The sequence below is a fragment of the Neopsephotus bourkii genome, unplaced genomic scaffold, assembly GCF_033783945.1.
Source record: "Neopsephotus bourkii isolate Nb327-2 ecotype Australia unplaced genomic scaffold, CSIRO-AGI_Nbou_v1 NB_962, whole genome shotgun sequence".
NCBI lineage: Eukaryota > Metazoa > Chordata > Aves > Psittaciformes > Psittacidae > Neopsephotus > Neopsephotus bourkii.
Window position 1 is genome coordinate 8,438,858 of NW_026901456.1, and position 12,603 is coordinate 8,451,460.

The 12,603-nt window shown below is 49.6% G+C and overlaps 1 protein-coding gene and 1 long non-coding RNA gene across 2 annotated transcripts; one reads left to right on the forward strand and one right to left on the reverse strand.

The window, feature by feature from the left end:
- The first annotated feature begins 332 nt into the window (after positions 1 to 332).
- On the forward strand, positions 333 to 3,782 carry CRYAA (crystallin alpha A). The gene is made up of 3 exons (XM_061359368.1): positions 333 to 726; positions 1,614 to 1,736; positions 2,792 to 3,782. The coding sequence occupies exons 1-3, from the start codon at positions 370 to 372 to the stop codon at positions 2,999 to 3,001; spliced, it is 690 nt and encodes a 229-aa protein (XP_061215352.1). The 5' UTR covers positions 333 to 369; the 3' UTR covers positions 3,002 to 3,782.
- A 7,177-nt stretch (positions 3,783 to 10,959) lies between these two features.
- On the reverse strand, positions 10,960 to 12,277 carry LOC133215362 (uncharacterized). The gene is made up of 2 exons (XR_009726395.1): positions 11,690 to 12,277; positions 10,960 to 11,252 (listed from the first exon to the last, which is right to left on the reverse strand). It is a non-coding gene; the product is annotated as an uncharacterized LOC133215362 (long non-coding RNA).
- Positions 12,278 to 12,603: the final 326 nt, after the last annotated feature.

Consider the following 12,603-nt stretch of genomic DNA (forward strand, 5'->3'; position numbering starts at 1 on the left):
AGAGTTCCCTTTCTTCAGCTTGAATCAACCCTTTTTTGTCAGTTGGAATAAAGCTGTGTCATTTATTTGGAAGAGACTTTGTGTCTCTTATTCAATGAGGGGCAGAACCAGAAGCAAATTAACAAAAAGCTAAGGGTGGGTTACAAAAACCCACAGAGCAGACCTCCTTTGCAAGCATCCTTGAGATGCCCACCGGGGTGTCCTGTTTAGCTGTTCGATCTCATAGAGGACCTGCCAGTACCCCTGGGCACCCTGTGTCTCACAGCCTGCTGCCTGGTATCATCCCTTCGGCAGATCTGGCACAGATTCCAACCAGACTGTCATTTCCAGGTCAGTCTCCGCATTTCTGCTGACCATGTTGCCTCCATCATGAGATCATGTCTTTCCAGAGAAATCCCACTAATGCCTTCATTCTGCGAGACTGGTATATATAGGGGGAGCTTCCCTGGGGATGCACTGTGCAGTCCAGCCAAGGCATCGCTATCTCCTCAGCGTCTGCACAGCCCCCACTGCTCTCCCCTTGCAGCAGCAGCAAGCATGGACATTACCATCCAGCACCCCTGGTTCAAGCGCGCTCTGGGACCCCTCATTCCAAGCCGTTTGTTCGACCAGTTTTTCGGAGAGGGTCTCCTCGAGTATGACCTCCTGCCTTTGTTCTCTTCCACTATCAGCCCCTACTACAGGCAGTCCCTCTTCCGCAGTGTGCTGGAGTCGGGCATTTCAGAGGTAAGGACCCTTTGACTTCCTCTCCTCCTCCTTCCTCAACCTACTTATGCCTCCATCTGCTCCTCCCCACCCGCGGCTTGCTGGCAGAAGCTGGTGGCTATAGCCTTGCTTTGTGGTGCAAGGGGGCAAGGAGAACCTCCGGCCCTACACCAAGCACCAAGACCCCTCTTGGGTACAAAGGGAAACCTTTGCCAGGGTGGAGGCTTCCCTTAAAGAAACAGAAACCATTTTGGCTCCTGATGATTGGTTCTGCCACATAAAAGGCTACCTTTGCTGCCCGCTGGCTGGCTGTATGGCAAGGGAGTAGCTAGGCTGCTTCTGGAGTAAGCGCCCTCGAAGGCAGCTTGGCATGGAAGAGGACCCCAATGAGCCAGAGCTTCCTGCAGATTCTTCCTCTGCCTCAGGAGCTGTTTTTGCAAGCCCAGGCTGGAGCACTTCTCGGAAGGCAGCATGTAGGAGTAGTATGTAGCCATGAGGGCTGTGATCCGAAGCTCAGGGACTGGTGCATTCTCTTGCTGGTTTCCTTCTAGAGGTAAAACCACAAAGAAACTATAAATTGCAGAAAGGACAAAACGTGTGCTGTCAGAGAGTATCACCAGTTTTAATTTCCCCTCTCTGACGAGTATACATGCCTGGTGCATCTGGCAGGTTGCTGTGTGCAAAGGAGTCCCTGGCACAAGAATAGTGATGAGAAGTGATGCCTCTCCCCAGAGCAGTAGCAGTGGTGCAGATGCCCAGTGTCCCTGAGTCCCTGCGATGCAAAGGAGACTCTTGCTGAGGCCTGTAGTAACAGAAGGAGAAACCTTGCCACTGCCAGACCATCTCCATCTTTTAAGTTCCCTCTGTGCTTATAGCTTGGATCTTACTGTCTAACAATGTTCTTTCAGGTGAGGTCTGACCGGGACAAGTTTACAATCATGCTAGATGTAAAACACTTCTCCCCTGAAGACTTGAGTGTGAAGATTATTGATGACTTCGTGGAAATCCATGGCAAACACAGTGAAAGACAGGTAAGTGGAAATGATGATAATGGTGGAGCAACTGGGGAGCTGAGCTCCATTTTCTTTCTTTCCAGCAGTCCTCAGCTGAAGGAAAAAAAAAAGAAGTTATTTATCAATTGTCATTATTGGCATGGCCTGTTCCCATAGACCCCAACCTGAAAACTGACAATACCGAGCTAATCCGCTCCTCTTTTATTTATTTTCAATCATCATCTTCCATAACCATCAGATGACGATGTCCATTGTTCACTAATAACACTGGACCAGACAGAGAACATCATCCGGCGCTGCTCAAGCACGGCTGAGTTTTCATAAGCCAGAATTGTTAGTGAAAACAGGGTTTTCATACGCTGATCTGCAAGAGAAAGCAAGACCAAACAAAACAAAAGAAAAACAACCAAGTGCCTCAGGCTTGGAAACTTTTGACACGTATGTCATGGAAATATCTGTGGGGGTCGAAAAGTGAATTATACCAGCGGGGGTTTAATTATTCTCATGCATTTTTTTTGGCCAGACAAACCTCTAGCCTGGAAAAAGTATGTATTTTTTAATATAGTTGTTTTTTTCCAGGGAAAAAGAGCAGCCATTTTTACAGCTGACTTAAAAAAAAACCCAAACATTTCTCATTCTTTTGGCCAAAATAAAAGGGGGCCAGGATTGTGTACTTTGGCTGATACACCTCTGCTGGCTAGTAAGGCAATACATGGGCCCAGGCATGTACATTGCTTTTACCTCTGCAGAACCCCAGACTTTCTCTCCAAGCATCCTTTGAAATTGGAGGCCACGTCAGGGGCCCCGTCAAAACCAGATCCCAATCTATAACATGGCCAAAATCAGATCCTGCTGTTCTGCTCAGCTCTTGCAGCTTCAGGGGCATTGTGGGGAGACACCTCCTCTACAAACCTGTGAAATAGAATAAGAGCAGAAATGTACCTGGTGATAGCAGTGGTACAGTATCATGGTGCCAGGGTGAATGTGGACCCCTGTCCAGTGGAGCTGCAGCACCAGGCAGTGAGGCACAGCGTGGTGCTGGGGGTTTCTGACACTTTCCCTCCGCCTCTCAGGATGACCATGGCTACATCTCCCGTGAATTTCACCGCCGGTACCGCCTGCCCGCCAACGTGGACCAGGCTGCCATCACCTGCTCCCTGTCCAACGACGGCATGCTGACCTTCTCTGGCCCCAAGGTCCCTTCTAACATGGATGCCAGCCACAGCGAGAGGCCCATCCCTGTGTCCCGGGAGGAGAAGCCCACCTCTGCGCCTTCCTCCTAAGCCCACCTGCCACTGTGGTATGCAGGCTGCCGCTGTCTGCAGGTCTCATTCCCAGAGCCATTGCATAGATACCAGTGAATATCAGAGGGGTTTATTTTGTTGGTTACCCCTCATCCTTTGTTTCTTTTATTTCCCCCCTTTCCCTTGGATGGGACGAGGGGCTGGGTGAGCAGCTGGTGGACTTTGAAGCTTAAACCTGCAAGCTGTGCTGTGGGGGATGGCATGGATGGCGCATGCTGCCACGCTGTTGTACTTGCTGAGAGGGTCTTTGTCTGGTGCTGTAGTCCATAACCATCACCAGGTAGGAGGGAGTGCACAAGTAACACAGGCTCATGGTGCACCAGGTCTTGAAGAGAGGCTTGGGGCAGGGGAAAAGCCGTGCAAGCTTGCTCTACCCCGCACAGAGTTAAACTGGTTGCTCTTAAAAGAAAGCCAAGGAGCCAAGCCCCGCACCTGGAGTCCTGTGTACATGTGATGAATGTGCCACGAGTGCCTTGCAACCGCAGGAGAAATAATACCTTCTTTTCAGGGGTTGCAATGTACATTTTTCCCCAGCAAAGTGTATAAGTGTATCTCTTCACACCACTACCCTGTTGTTTCCCTCGGGGGAACTGACAGGAGGACAAGCACGTCTTTCCACCGTCTTAGTAGGCCCTTAGGGGAGAGAGGGGGCTCACCACTGTGCAGAGGCTTCACATCCCCAGCAAGCTCTCCCCAGCCTGTGCGTAACACACTGTGTCCCTTGCTCTTGCTGTAATCCTAGGGTAGCTCCACCTCTTCCACTGGTATCTGGCACTCAACCTGAGAACACGGTCAGTGGCGGTCAATAAAGAGATATAGGAAACACGCAATTGGCTCTGGGGGTTTCATTTGTTCCGCTCTAAGGCTTTTGGAGGTGATGCCTAACACTGGAGGACACGCTTTCCACCACTGGAATCACATTTTGTGATGATGACTTGCTCTTTCTTTCATGTTCCTGTTATTCTTCATGCAAGCAAAAGGATCAAAAAAGGAACAAAATTCAACAGCCCATCAGCCACACTATTTCTTCAGTTCATTGCGTCAGTAAAGATGGCAATGCAAAGCTCACTTGTGTGACACAGTGTGAAGGATTTAATCTGAAATGAATGATTAAAACTGTTTAATGGCAGGATGAGTAGTAGCATAGGTAGTAGCTCCTCTGCAATTGCTGCGCATGACACCCATGGCTCTCAAGCTTGCATAGGTGTGAGCATTCAAGACTGAAGGTTTCAGCACTCATGCTTGACTCAAACAGCTTTCTATGCAGATGGAAATCCAGGGTGTTTAGGAAAAACATAGCATCAGTAATAACCCCAAATCCACATAATTAACCCCATAGATAGAATCAACTTGGTCAGTGAGTGCTTGTCCTCTCAGTAAAGATCTTCACATCCAAGTGCTGCAATGTAAGGTGCAGCTATGGAGGTCCACCTTGGCTCATAAGTAGAGAAGGTCACTGTTTCCCCAGGAACAAACACAAGTTTGTCTCAATCAACACGTCTCTGGGTACTCCTGGATCAAAACAAGACAGGGCAACAACAAAACAAGCACATCCTTCCCAGGAAAAAGCACACATCCGTGCTGGAGAGGAGAGCTGGAGAGAGTATTTGCTCTGCCAAAGGGAAAAATCCATCAACCTCCTTCTGTTTGCTGCTGATCAGCTGTGGAAAAGAGAGAAAACAGATGCAGGGTTTTTCTCATGGCATGGGTTTAAATATTAATATGAGCTGTAAACACAGAAGCTCTGGGCCTATTTAAAATTAAAGAGCACTTTCTTCCACCACATCTAGGCCAAAACCCAGGAAGGAGTGGGAGTCAGGAGCAAGGATGCTTTATCCATTGTCTGGAGAAAGTGAATGTGCCCCAAGGCTCCTGTCCCTGCCTAAACCCCTCGAGGCCACGGGTGCTGGGAGCCTTACTGGGACCAACATCACAGCATCTGTGGCAGCTAGCAGGGAGCAGGGTGGCTGCGGGAGAGCCATGGAGAGGGGCAAGGCTGCAGGAGAGGGGGGAATGCTGCAGAAGCAGGGGTGAGAGGGAAAGGAGGAACATTACTGTCTGGTAATTAGAAAGCAAGGAACCCCCTCAGCGTCTGCCACTATTTAAAACCTATTTTTTATTGAGATTAGTTATTGGCAATCCCAAAGCTTTCTACCAAAAAATTGCAGCCTGCTGCATTTTAATCTCCAGGGGACAGGTGTGAATGAGTGTGTTTTGGGAAAGGGCAATTCTGTACCAGGAGGGAGCTTTCTTGACTCCCCACCGTGTGCTGAGGAAAAAATCCCAAACCCAGCCCCAAACATTTAGCCCCTACTGAAACCTCTCAGAGATGTAAAAATAGGGAAATACATTTCTAGGGTGATGTGTGCAGACCTACAGGTGTCTGAGCAGTGTGTGTGTGTCTGTCCCATTAAATCACATTTGAACCATTTTGGGGCCCCTTTTTTTCCTTCTGGGTAGCAGAAAGTGAAGGTTTTGATGGCAGGAAATGGGGGCAGGTTTGGGGCAAGCCAGGAGCTGTGCAGAGGAGGTAGCAGCTGTTGCAATGCAGTGGGTGCTGAAGGACCCATGCAGCCCCTTGCTTCTGGGGCAAATCCGGGGGACACCAGGCCTTGACTGTCTCACTGCTCTGAGAGGGGCTGATTTTAAAGCCCTTTGCAATCCATCAGCTTAAAAACATGAGTGGCTGCTAAAAGGCTCTGTGCAAGGATACACGGGATGGCTAGTGGTGTTTTGTGTCACCAAATGTGTCACCAAAGGCTCCCCTGTCCCCAGGGCCAGAACCCCCCCATCACCAAGGGATCCATTTATGACAGAAGAGCTTGAGCATGGACATAATAACAGCTCCCTGCTTACTATCGTCTGTGTGTCACTCAAAGCATTTCACATTTCTCACTCTAAAGTATTCCCAGTTTGGAACTGGTACGCGCCTCATCCTCTTCCATGCACTTGCCTCTGCAAAAATTATTGTCTCCCTTTAATTTTAATTTAAAGAAAGTCTTGTCATTCATAACCTATGCTCATGGCTTCAAGGAGTTCTTCATCACAGCTTTCTACACAGATTCGCCTGTTTGTTAATAAGGTGTTGGTAACACTCTTCAGTGAGTAACGTTTCTTACAAGTTCTTTGGTTAGGAGCTCAGTTGATGATTTTATCATGGAGAGAAAGACAGTGGAGGTCCCTGCTCACAGGGCACTGATGGCACCTTCCAGCATCAGGGCAGACTGGTGTAGGGTGGTCTAACCAGAGGATTTTGCTGAGGGTCTGTTCATCCTTATTGCACTGTGTTTTGTGTGCCCTGCTGGCCATCTCCACTCGGAGTGCTGACCCTGCTTGTCTACAGCAGAGCAGAAATGGCTTTACCTTCCCCTCCTTGAGAAATTAAGGGCCCCTGAGGGGCGTGCATCAGACAGTGGTCCAGGGCCATTCATCCTCCTCCTACAAACTCCCCATCCTCACACAGGCCCCAGTGACCCCATGGTGGTGGCAGTGACGTGGGGAGCAGCAGCAGCACTTAGTGCTGTACGTGCCCCTCTCCTCCATGGCATTGTGCTGCTTGGGCAGGGTGCGTCCCCTCTGCTAGATGCCCTTTCCTCCAAGAGAAAGCTGGGAGCAGGGGCTGGCAGGTAGCGACCTGCAGGATGCCAGCCGGGAAGCTGCCCCTGGCTTCTGTCAGAGGACAGCCCATGGGAAAGGGAGGGATTTCCCGGAAAAGCCGTGTCCCCGCAGGGTTGCAGCCTTTTCCAAGGGCTCCTTCTGTCGGCACCTCCCCGAGGCTCAAGGCAAGGAGGCAAACGGACCCAACGAGGGTTGCACAGCTCTGGTATTTCGGGTTTCTGATTGATATGCCAGTCAGCCAGAGCTACACGGAGATCAGGAGCAGTGTGAAAGCTTTCCAGGGTCTCGCCCCTCTTTTTTCCCTTTAAAGCAAATTCTGTTACATGCAGCCACTGTAACCCCTCATCTGCCTGTCATTGTCTTCAAGATTTGCCCTCTGCCATACACGTCTCTACAATGTGAGGTCAGAAAAGCAGTAACTGCCTCTGTTGGCAACAAAAGGGGCTCCAAACACATCCAAAACACCCCAGTATTCTCTCAAAAGCATGAAACACATGCTAGGCACACCTCGGCAGTCTATTGCTTTAGTGTTGGGCACGTGGCTTTGGGAGATGCCACAGTCAGGCCACTGCGGTGGCATGGGCTCTGCCCCCACTAACCCGGACTTTGTCCCTCTGGTGTGACCTCTTGTCAGGACTGGCTTGGGAAACCACCAGCCTGTGTGAGGAGAGTAGGTGACAGCTGAGTCCCACATTTCCCAGCTCCTGATTCAGCTGCAGGGCTTTTCCCAGGGGAATTGCAGCCAGGTCTGTATACAGCCCACACAGCAGTGCAGGAGACAGGGTATGTGGCTGTGCTTAACTTGCAATCAACTGGCGCTTTTAAGGAAAACTGTGAGGTTGAGACATGACACAGATGTTTGTGGCACATCTTAGAGTACAGCACATACAGGGGCAAGATGATGGAGTGATGCAAGTCAACCAAAACCCAGAGGACTTGTCTGTGCCTCCAAGGCCATACTCCAGCTGTCTTGTAGAGATCGACCATGCACAGTGAGGGCCCTGAACTCTTCAGGAAATGGTCCTTCTGCTTGGGAGGGATAGGCTCAGCCCAGCCTGGAGAAGCTGGCCTGCCTCTGCAGCCTGGTGCTGCTAAGGAAATCCCTGTCAGCCACCCCACATCGCCCCATGGCTCTGCCTGACGTCCTGCTTGGCTTGCCCTTTCCCAGTGCATGTCTGCCCAGAGAGCTGTGGGGGAAGGGTGCCAGTGGGCACTGCCACCACCACAATTCTGGGGAAGCTCTAAATCGGGATCAGGGTGGGGGACACACATCATTGCCCACTGCCTACAGGGTGGCTGCCACCTCCAGCACGCTGTGGAGCACAGAGCTGTAGGAAATGTACTTCCTTGGCTGGAAAGGCACAGAAGATGATGGGGGCTTGAACACAGGAGCAGTGCTCCCTGTTGTGACTGTGTCCGGCTCTCAAACAACAGCACTACCTAAAATGTAGTGACAGTGATGAGGAGGTTCAATTGGCTGCTTTGGGGTCATGGGAGACACACAAATACCCCTGAGGTATAGGCAGAGGCTGATCTCGAAGGCCCTGGGGAACAGTGCAGGGACTCTCCTCCTTAATGCACTCATTGTTTCCAGAATGCACTGTCATGTTTTACTGGAGCTATTTTGGAATGGTTATTTGGGCTACGTAAGAGTTCAGAGGTAGGCTCTGTGTGGGATAGGTTGAACATGTGGACCTCTCAAGGGGCTGGTGGACAGGGGTTTCTGCTGGGGGTGACTACTCAGCCTTATTGCACTGTGTTTTGCGTGCCCTGCTGTCTATCTCCACTCAGAGTACTAACCCTGCTTGTCCACAGCATGCCACTGCATGGGGTGGATTGGCACATCCCAGGGGAGTCAGTGACCTAGCTGGCAGTCAGGGCCTTGCTGGGGAAAAGGGAATTTCCGTGCTTTGCTTGCAGTGCTTTCTCTGTGAAGCGTTCACAGTTGGTTGATCATTTCATTAGCCTCCGATCAGGGGAAAAGGCACACGGCTTAATCTAGAGCCTCTGCTCTGCCTTTATGGTCACCAGCATAGTGAAGATCTGAACACCTATGTATTTCAGCATACACAAAATTGCATATCCAATGCAACATTTCACACATGATTTTATTTCCTTGATTTCCTTTGACAAGAGGAAATGTTCTCAAGCTGTTCCAGGGGAGGTTTAGATTGGATATTAGGAGCAATTTCTTCACAAGGAGTGTGCTCAGGCATTGGAACAGGCTGCCCAGTTATGTGGTGGAATCACTATCCCTGGAAGTGTTCAAAACGCGTGTAGATGAGGCCTTTAGTGACATGGTTTAGTGGTGGACTTTGCAGTCCTGTGGTAACAGCTGGACTTGATGATCTTAAAGGTCTTTTCCAATCTAAATGACTCTATGATTCTATGCCTCAAATGCTGTGCTCAGACAAGCCGTACCAAAGCATTTTTACGTACTCACCCAACCATCCCTGCTGTCTTGCGAATAACCAGCACTGGCCTTGCATCTCCGTTCGGCTAGTGCTTCCCTTTCCCTTTCCCTTTCCCGGCCCCGCTCCCCTCCCCTGCCCTAGCCTTGATCCGGAGCGCCGGGAGGTGGCAGCAGCCCCTTGTCTTTGGGACCGAGCGGGCTCCCCTGCGTGGAGGAAACCACCCAACCGAAAGGTCACGCTCGCTGTTCCGATGAGCATCTCCTGCGTGTTCCTCTACAGAAATTTCCCCCCGTTCCCTGATTTATTTTTATTTCCCCCCCCCTCCCCCTGCAGCAATTATTCCCGTTTTCTTTTTCCCCTTCCCTTCAACAACGTGCCCAGGAGGAAGCAGAGCAGCACCATTGTCCGCGCTGTCTCTGTTTTCCACCCACTCTGGCTGATGTCAGTCCGTCCCTGCAGGGTTCGATGCACTGCTCTCTGCCCTCCAGACTGTTAATTGCAATGGGCTTTTGGCTTCTTTTCCCTGGGGAAACTGCTCGGAGCTGAAGCCTCGCTCCCACCTTTGACAGCCCTTTTCCTCCCTGTTGAGCCATCCCCATGATGAGCTGTGGACGGATGCCTGGAGGATGGGGCATACAGGGCCACCCTGCCACCGACTGACCTGGGGTGGAAACAAGGGGGACCCTGGGGGAGGGGGGGGATAATGCCCCCCAAAGTGCTTTTTCTCCCAGCTTGCAGGCCATTTGGAATCTCTGGTACAAAGGATCCCATTCAATCCACCCTGGTCCCTTGCATGAGACCAAGATGCCTGGATAAGGTCTCACACTGGAGCAGTATTTGGCTCCAGGAGTGTTTTTATTGAGATAAGTCACCAGGCGCCTGTTGCCAGTGCTCAGAGGTGAGCTAGAAAGATGTTCGAAAGGAGCCTGCTTCATAGCTTTCAGTGCCGACTAAGGAAGGTCTGGGATTTAATTTCCTGCTTTTTTTGTTGTTGTTTGTTTTTACTTAGGAGAAATATTTGGGACGTCTAGCCTTGTCTCTGCTGGTTTTGCTGGAAGGCTCCTTGGGCATTTCAGAGGATTTGTACTCTCTCACACTGTAAACAAAGCGTGTCAAATCCTTCCCAAAGATGCTGATTTTCCGAAGCATTCATTAAGATCCTGACCTTTCTTCTCCAATAATTTATGAACTACTTCCAAACAGTCCACAAAACAGTAATGCAAAATGCCTGATTTATTTATGTGCTTCAGCGGGCCGTAGGGGTAAGTAACGCTATACATAGCTTTGTTTCAATCCCTTGGTATGTCATTATTTCCCTGTGAGGTTCACGACTCCAGAATATATGACTGTGTCCATGGGACTGAATCCAGGAAGCCCAACAGGCTCGTTCAGCCTCTAGCATTTTGGCTTCCCCTGATGATTTCTGATGCTTATTGATTTTCGACATGTCAGCTCAAAGTCTCACCTGAATTTAATGCAAAATAAATACCCTGTCACATCAACACAGGGAAAATGGAATACAATGAACTCAATTAGCAATGGCAGAGTGATTCAGTGGAGTCTGGGAAGGGATTTTGTAAAGAAAAGCCGTGGTTCACAATCTGATAGGCAGTAGTTTCTCTAGCAATACACACAGTAGTGAGTGAGTTGAAGCCTGCCAGGCTGGCTTTTCTCCTCCAGACACTACTAATGCCTATCATTTTAACTTGTTAAGAAAGGGAGCATGAAGATGTAAACTCCAGTGCAAGGAAGACCCAAACAAGAAATGGTACCGGTGGATAAACCGATGAAGTTGGCTGGAACAAAGATTTTGGTCTTCCTCATAAAAAGTAGCTCAGCCATACTCCATCTTCTTCCCTGGGGAGCAGGCAGATAACTTGGAGACAAATTCTCCAGCTACAGTCGTAAATATAGATCAACTGGTTTATGGTTCAGTAACACAAACTTAAAGAGCCCCAATGAGCACAACAGAGGCTATATGTGCATCTTTCATCTGGTTCCTCCCTTGAGAAGATGCAATACAGAAGCCACTCCAGCATCCGAATTACTTGCAAATGCTCTCCAGCAGAACATAGCAGAGATCAGCGTGTGATCATTGTGCAGCTGGGCTGTACTGCTCTTCCTCCCGGCAGCTGATGCTCTGAGTCTGCTCTGATGAGGGTTTCACTGTCCTTTAAGCTTCTCATTCAAATCTGTGCCTGGCAAACTGCAGAAGGTAGCCTCACCGTGTGATTTGCATATTTAGGTCATTAACCAAGCAGCTGAAAATGCATTAATTTAACTGAAAGATTAAAAAAACCCCAGCAAACCAGCTCACAAACAAAAACCCAAGACAGCAGAATCTGACAGCATTTTACCCATACATTTTGGAGTAAGACAGCATGACTTGAAGGAAAAATGCATATCCATGGCATTTGTGGTTTTATTTGCACAGGCCTTTCATTGCCAGCCGTTGCAGGAAGGCTTTGTATGCAGGGATGCTTTGGTGAAAGGGAGTCAATCTGAGGCGAGCAGTTACTGTGGCAGAAACCCCTTTCTTTCCCTGTGGCCCTCCAGTGCTTGGAGCACAGAAGGGTTACTCACTGCTTGTTTGATCCACAGAAAAAGTCCTCCCAGAAATCAGATGTGAGCTCACGTTTTTCAGGCATCTGAGGTGAAATGCTCTTGGAAGAGAACCAGACACTGAGGTCTCCAGCATATTTTGCTGTAGCTGCAATGTCTCAGGACACAGCCAGGTCAATGGGTTGTAGACGGAGGGAGTATTTTTCATTGTATCTGCTGGCAGAGCTGGAAAACTCAGAGGAGGTTTGGAGCACCAAAGCCAGTTTGCAAGTCAGTGAGGGCTTTGGGAAATGAGCTTTGACCATGGCTGGTGGGTTAGACCTTACCCCCTTCCACTGCTATGCCCTCTGGTCTGCAGCACTTACAGGTTAGAACACGGGGGACCAGCAGTGACAGAGAGATTTGCCAAAATTTCCCTTTACAAGGCCCACTCTGCAGCCCTTCCACAGGCGCTGTCAGCACTCAGGTAGCACAAGGTGTCTGCCAGTGAATGGGCCTGCACAACAGCAGGAAAAATCTGGCTAATCCCTTCTGTGATAAGCTCACTTCTCTGATAAATCTGAAGGAAAGAGAAGTTGGAAGTCTGGAAAATGCAGACTGGTATGATACAGTTCAACTGTATTACTTCTTGCTGTAAGATAAGAATGAAAATTAGGCATCATTTTTTATACTGAAAAGTGCTCTGTAGATTTACAATAAACAGGTGCTGGAGAGAAAACTCTTCCTGTACATGGGGCTTCTTTAAGCCTGGATGCTCTGGGTACAGAAACTGCATGAAGCGCTTGGCTGGGTCTGTGCAGGGAGATTACAGGAGCTCAGGCAGCTGCATGAGCCCTGCACTGGCAGAGTTGAGCTGGGAGAGGGAATTGTTGATCCCCCTGACAGTAGGGACCAAAGCTTGAGTGTGACAGGATTGGAGAAGCCAGTGGAGGGGCAGAAAAGGTGTTGCATGAACAAGTGCATAGGCAGGAAGGGGGTTCCTAGCAG

Coding starts and splice junctions, on each gene's coding strand:
- CRYAA (XM_061359368.1), top strand. CDS start 370: ATGAGATCATGTCTTTCCAGAGAAATCCCACTAATGCCTTCATTCTGC. Junction 727..1,613: donor TGGAGTCGGGCATTTCAGAG/GTAAGGACCCTT, acceptor ATGTTCTTTCAG/GTGAGGTCTGACCGGGACAA. Junction 1,737..2,791: donor GCAAACACAGTGAAAGACAG/GTAAGTGGAAAT, acceptor TCCGCCTCTCAG/GATGACCATGGCTACATCTC.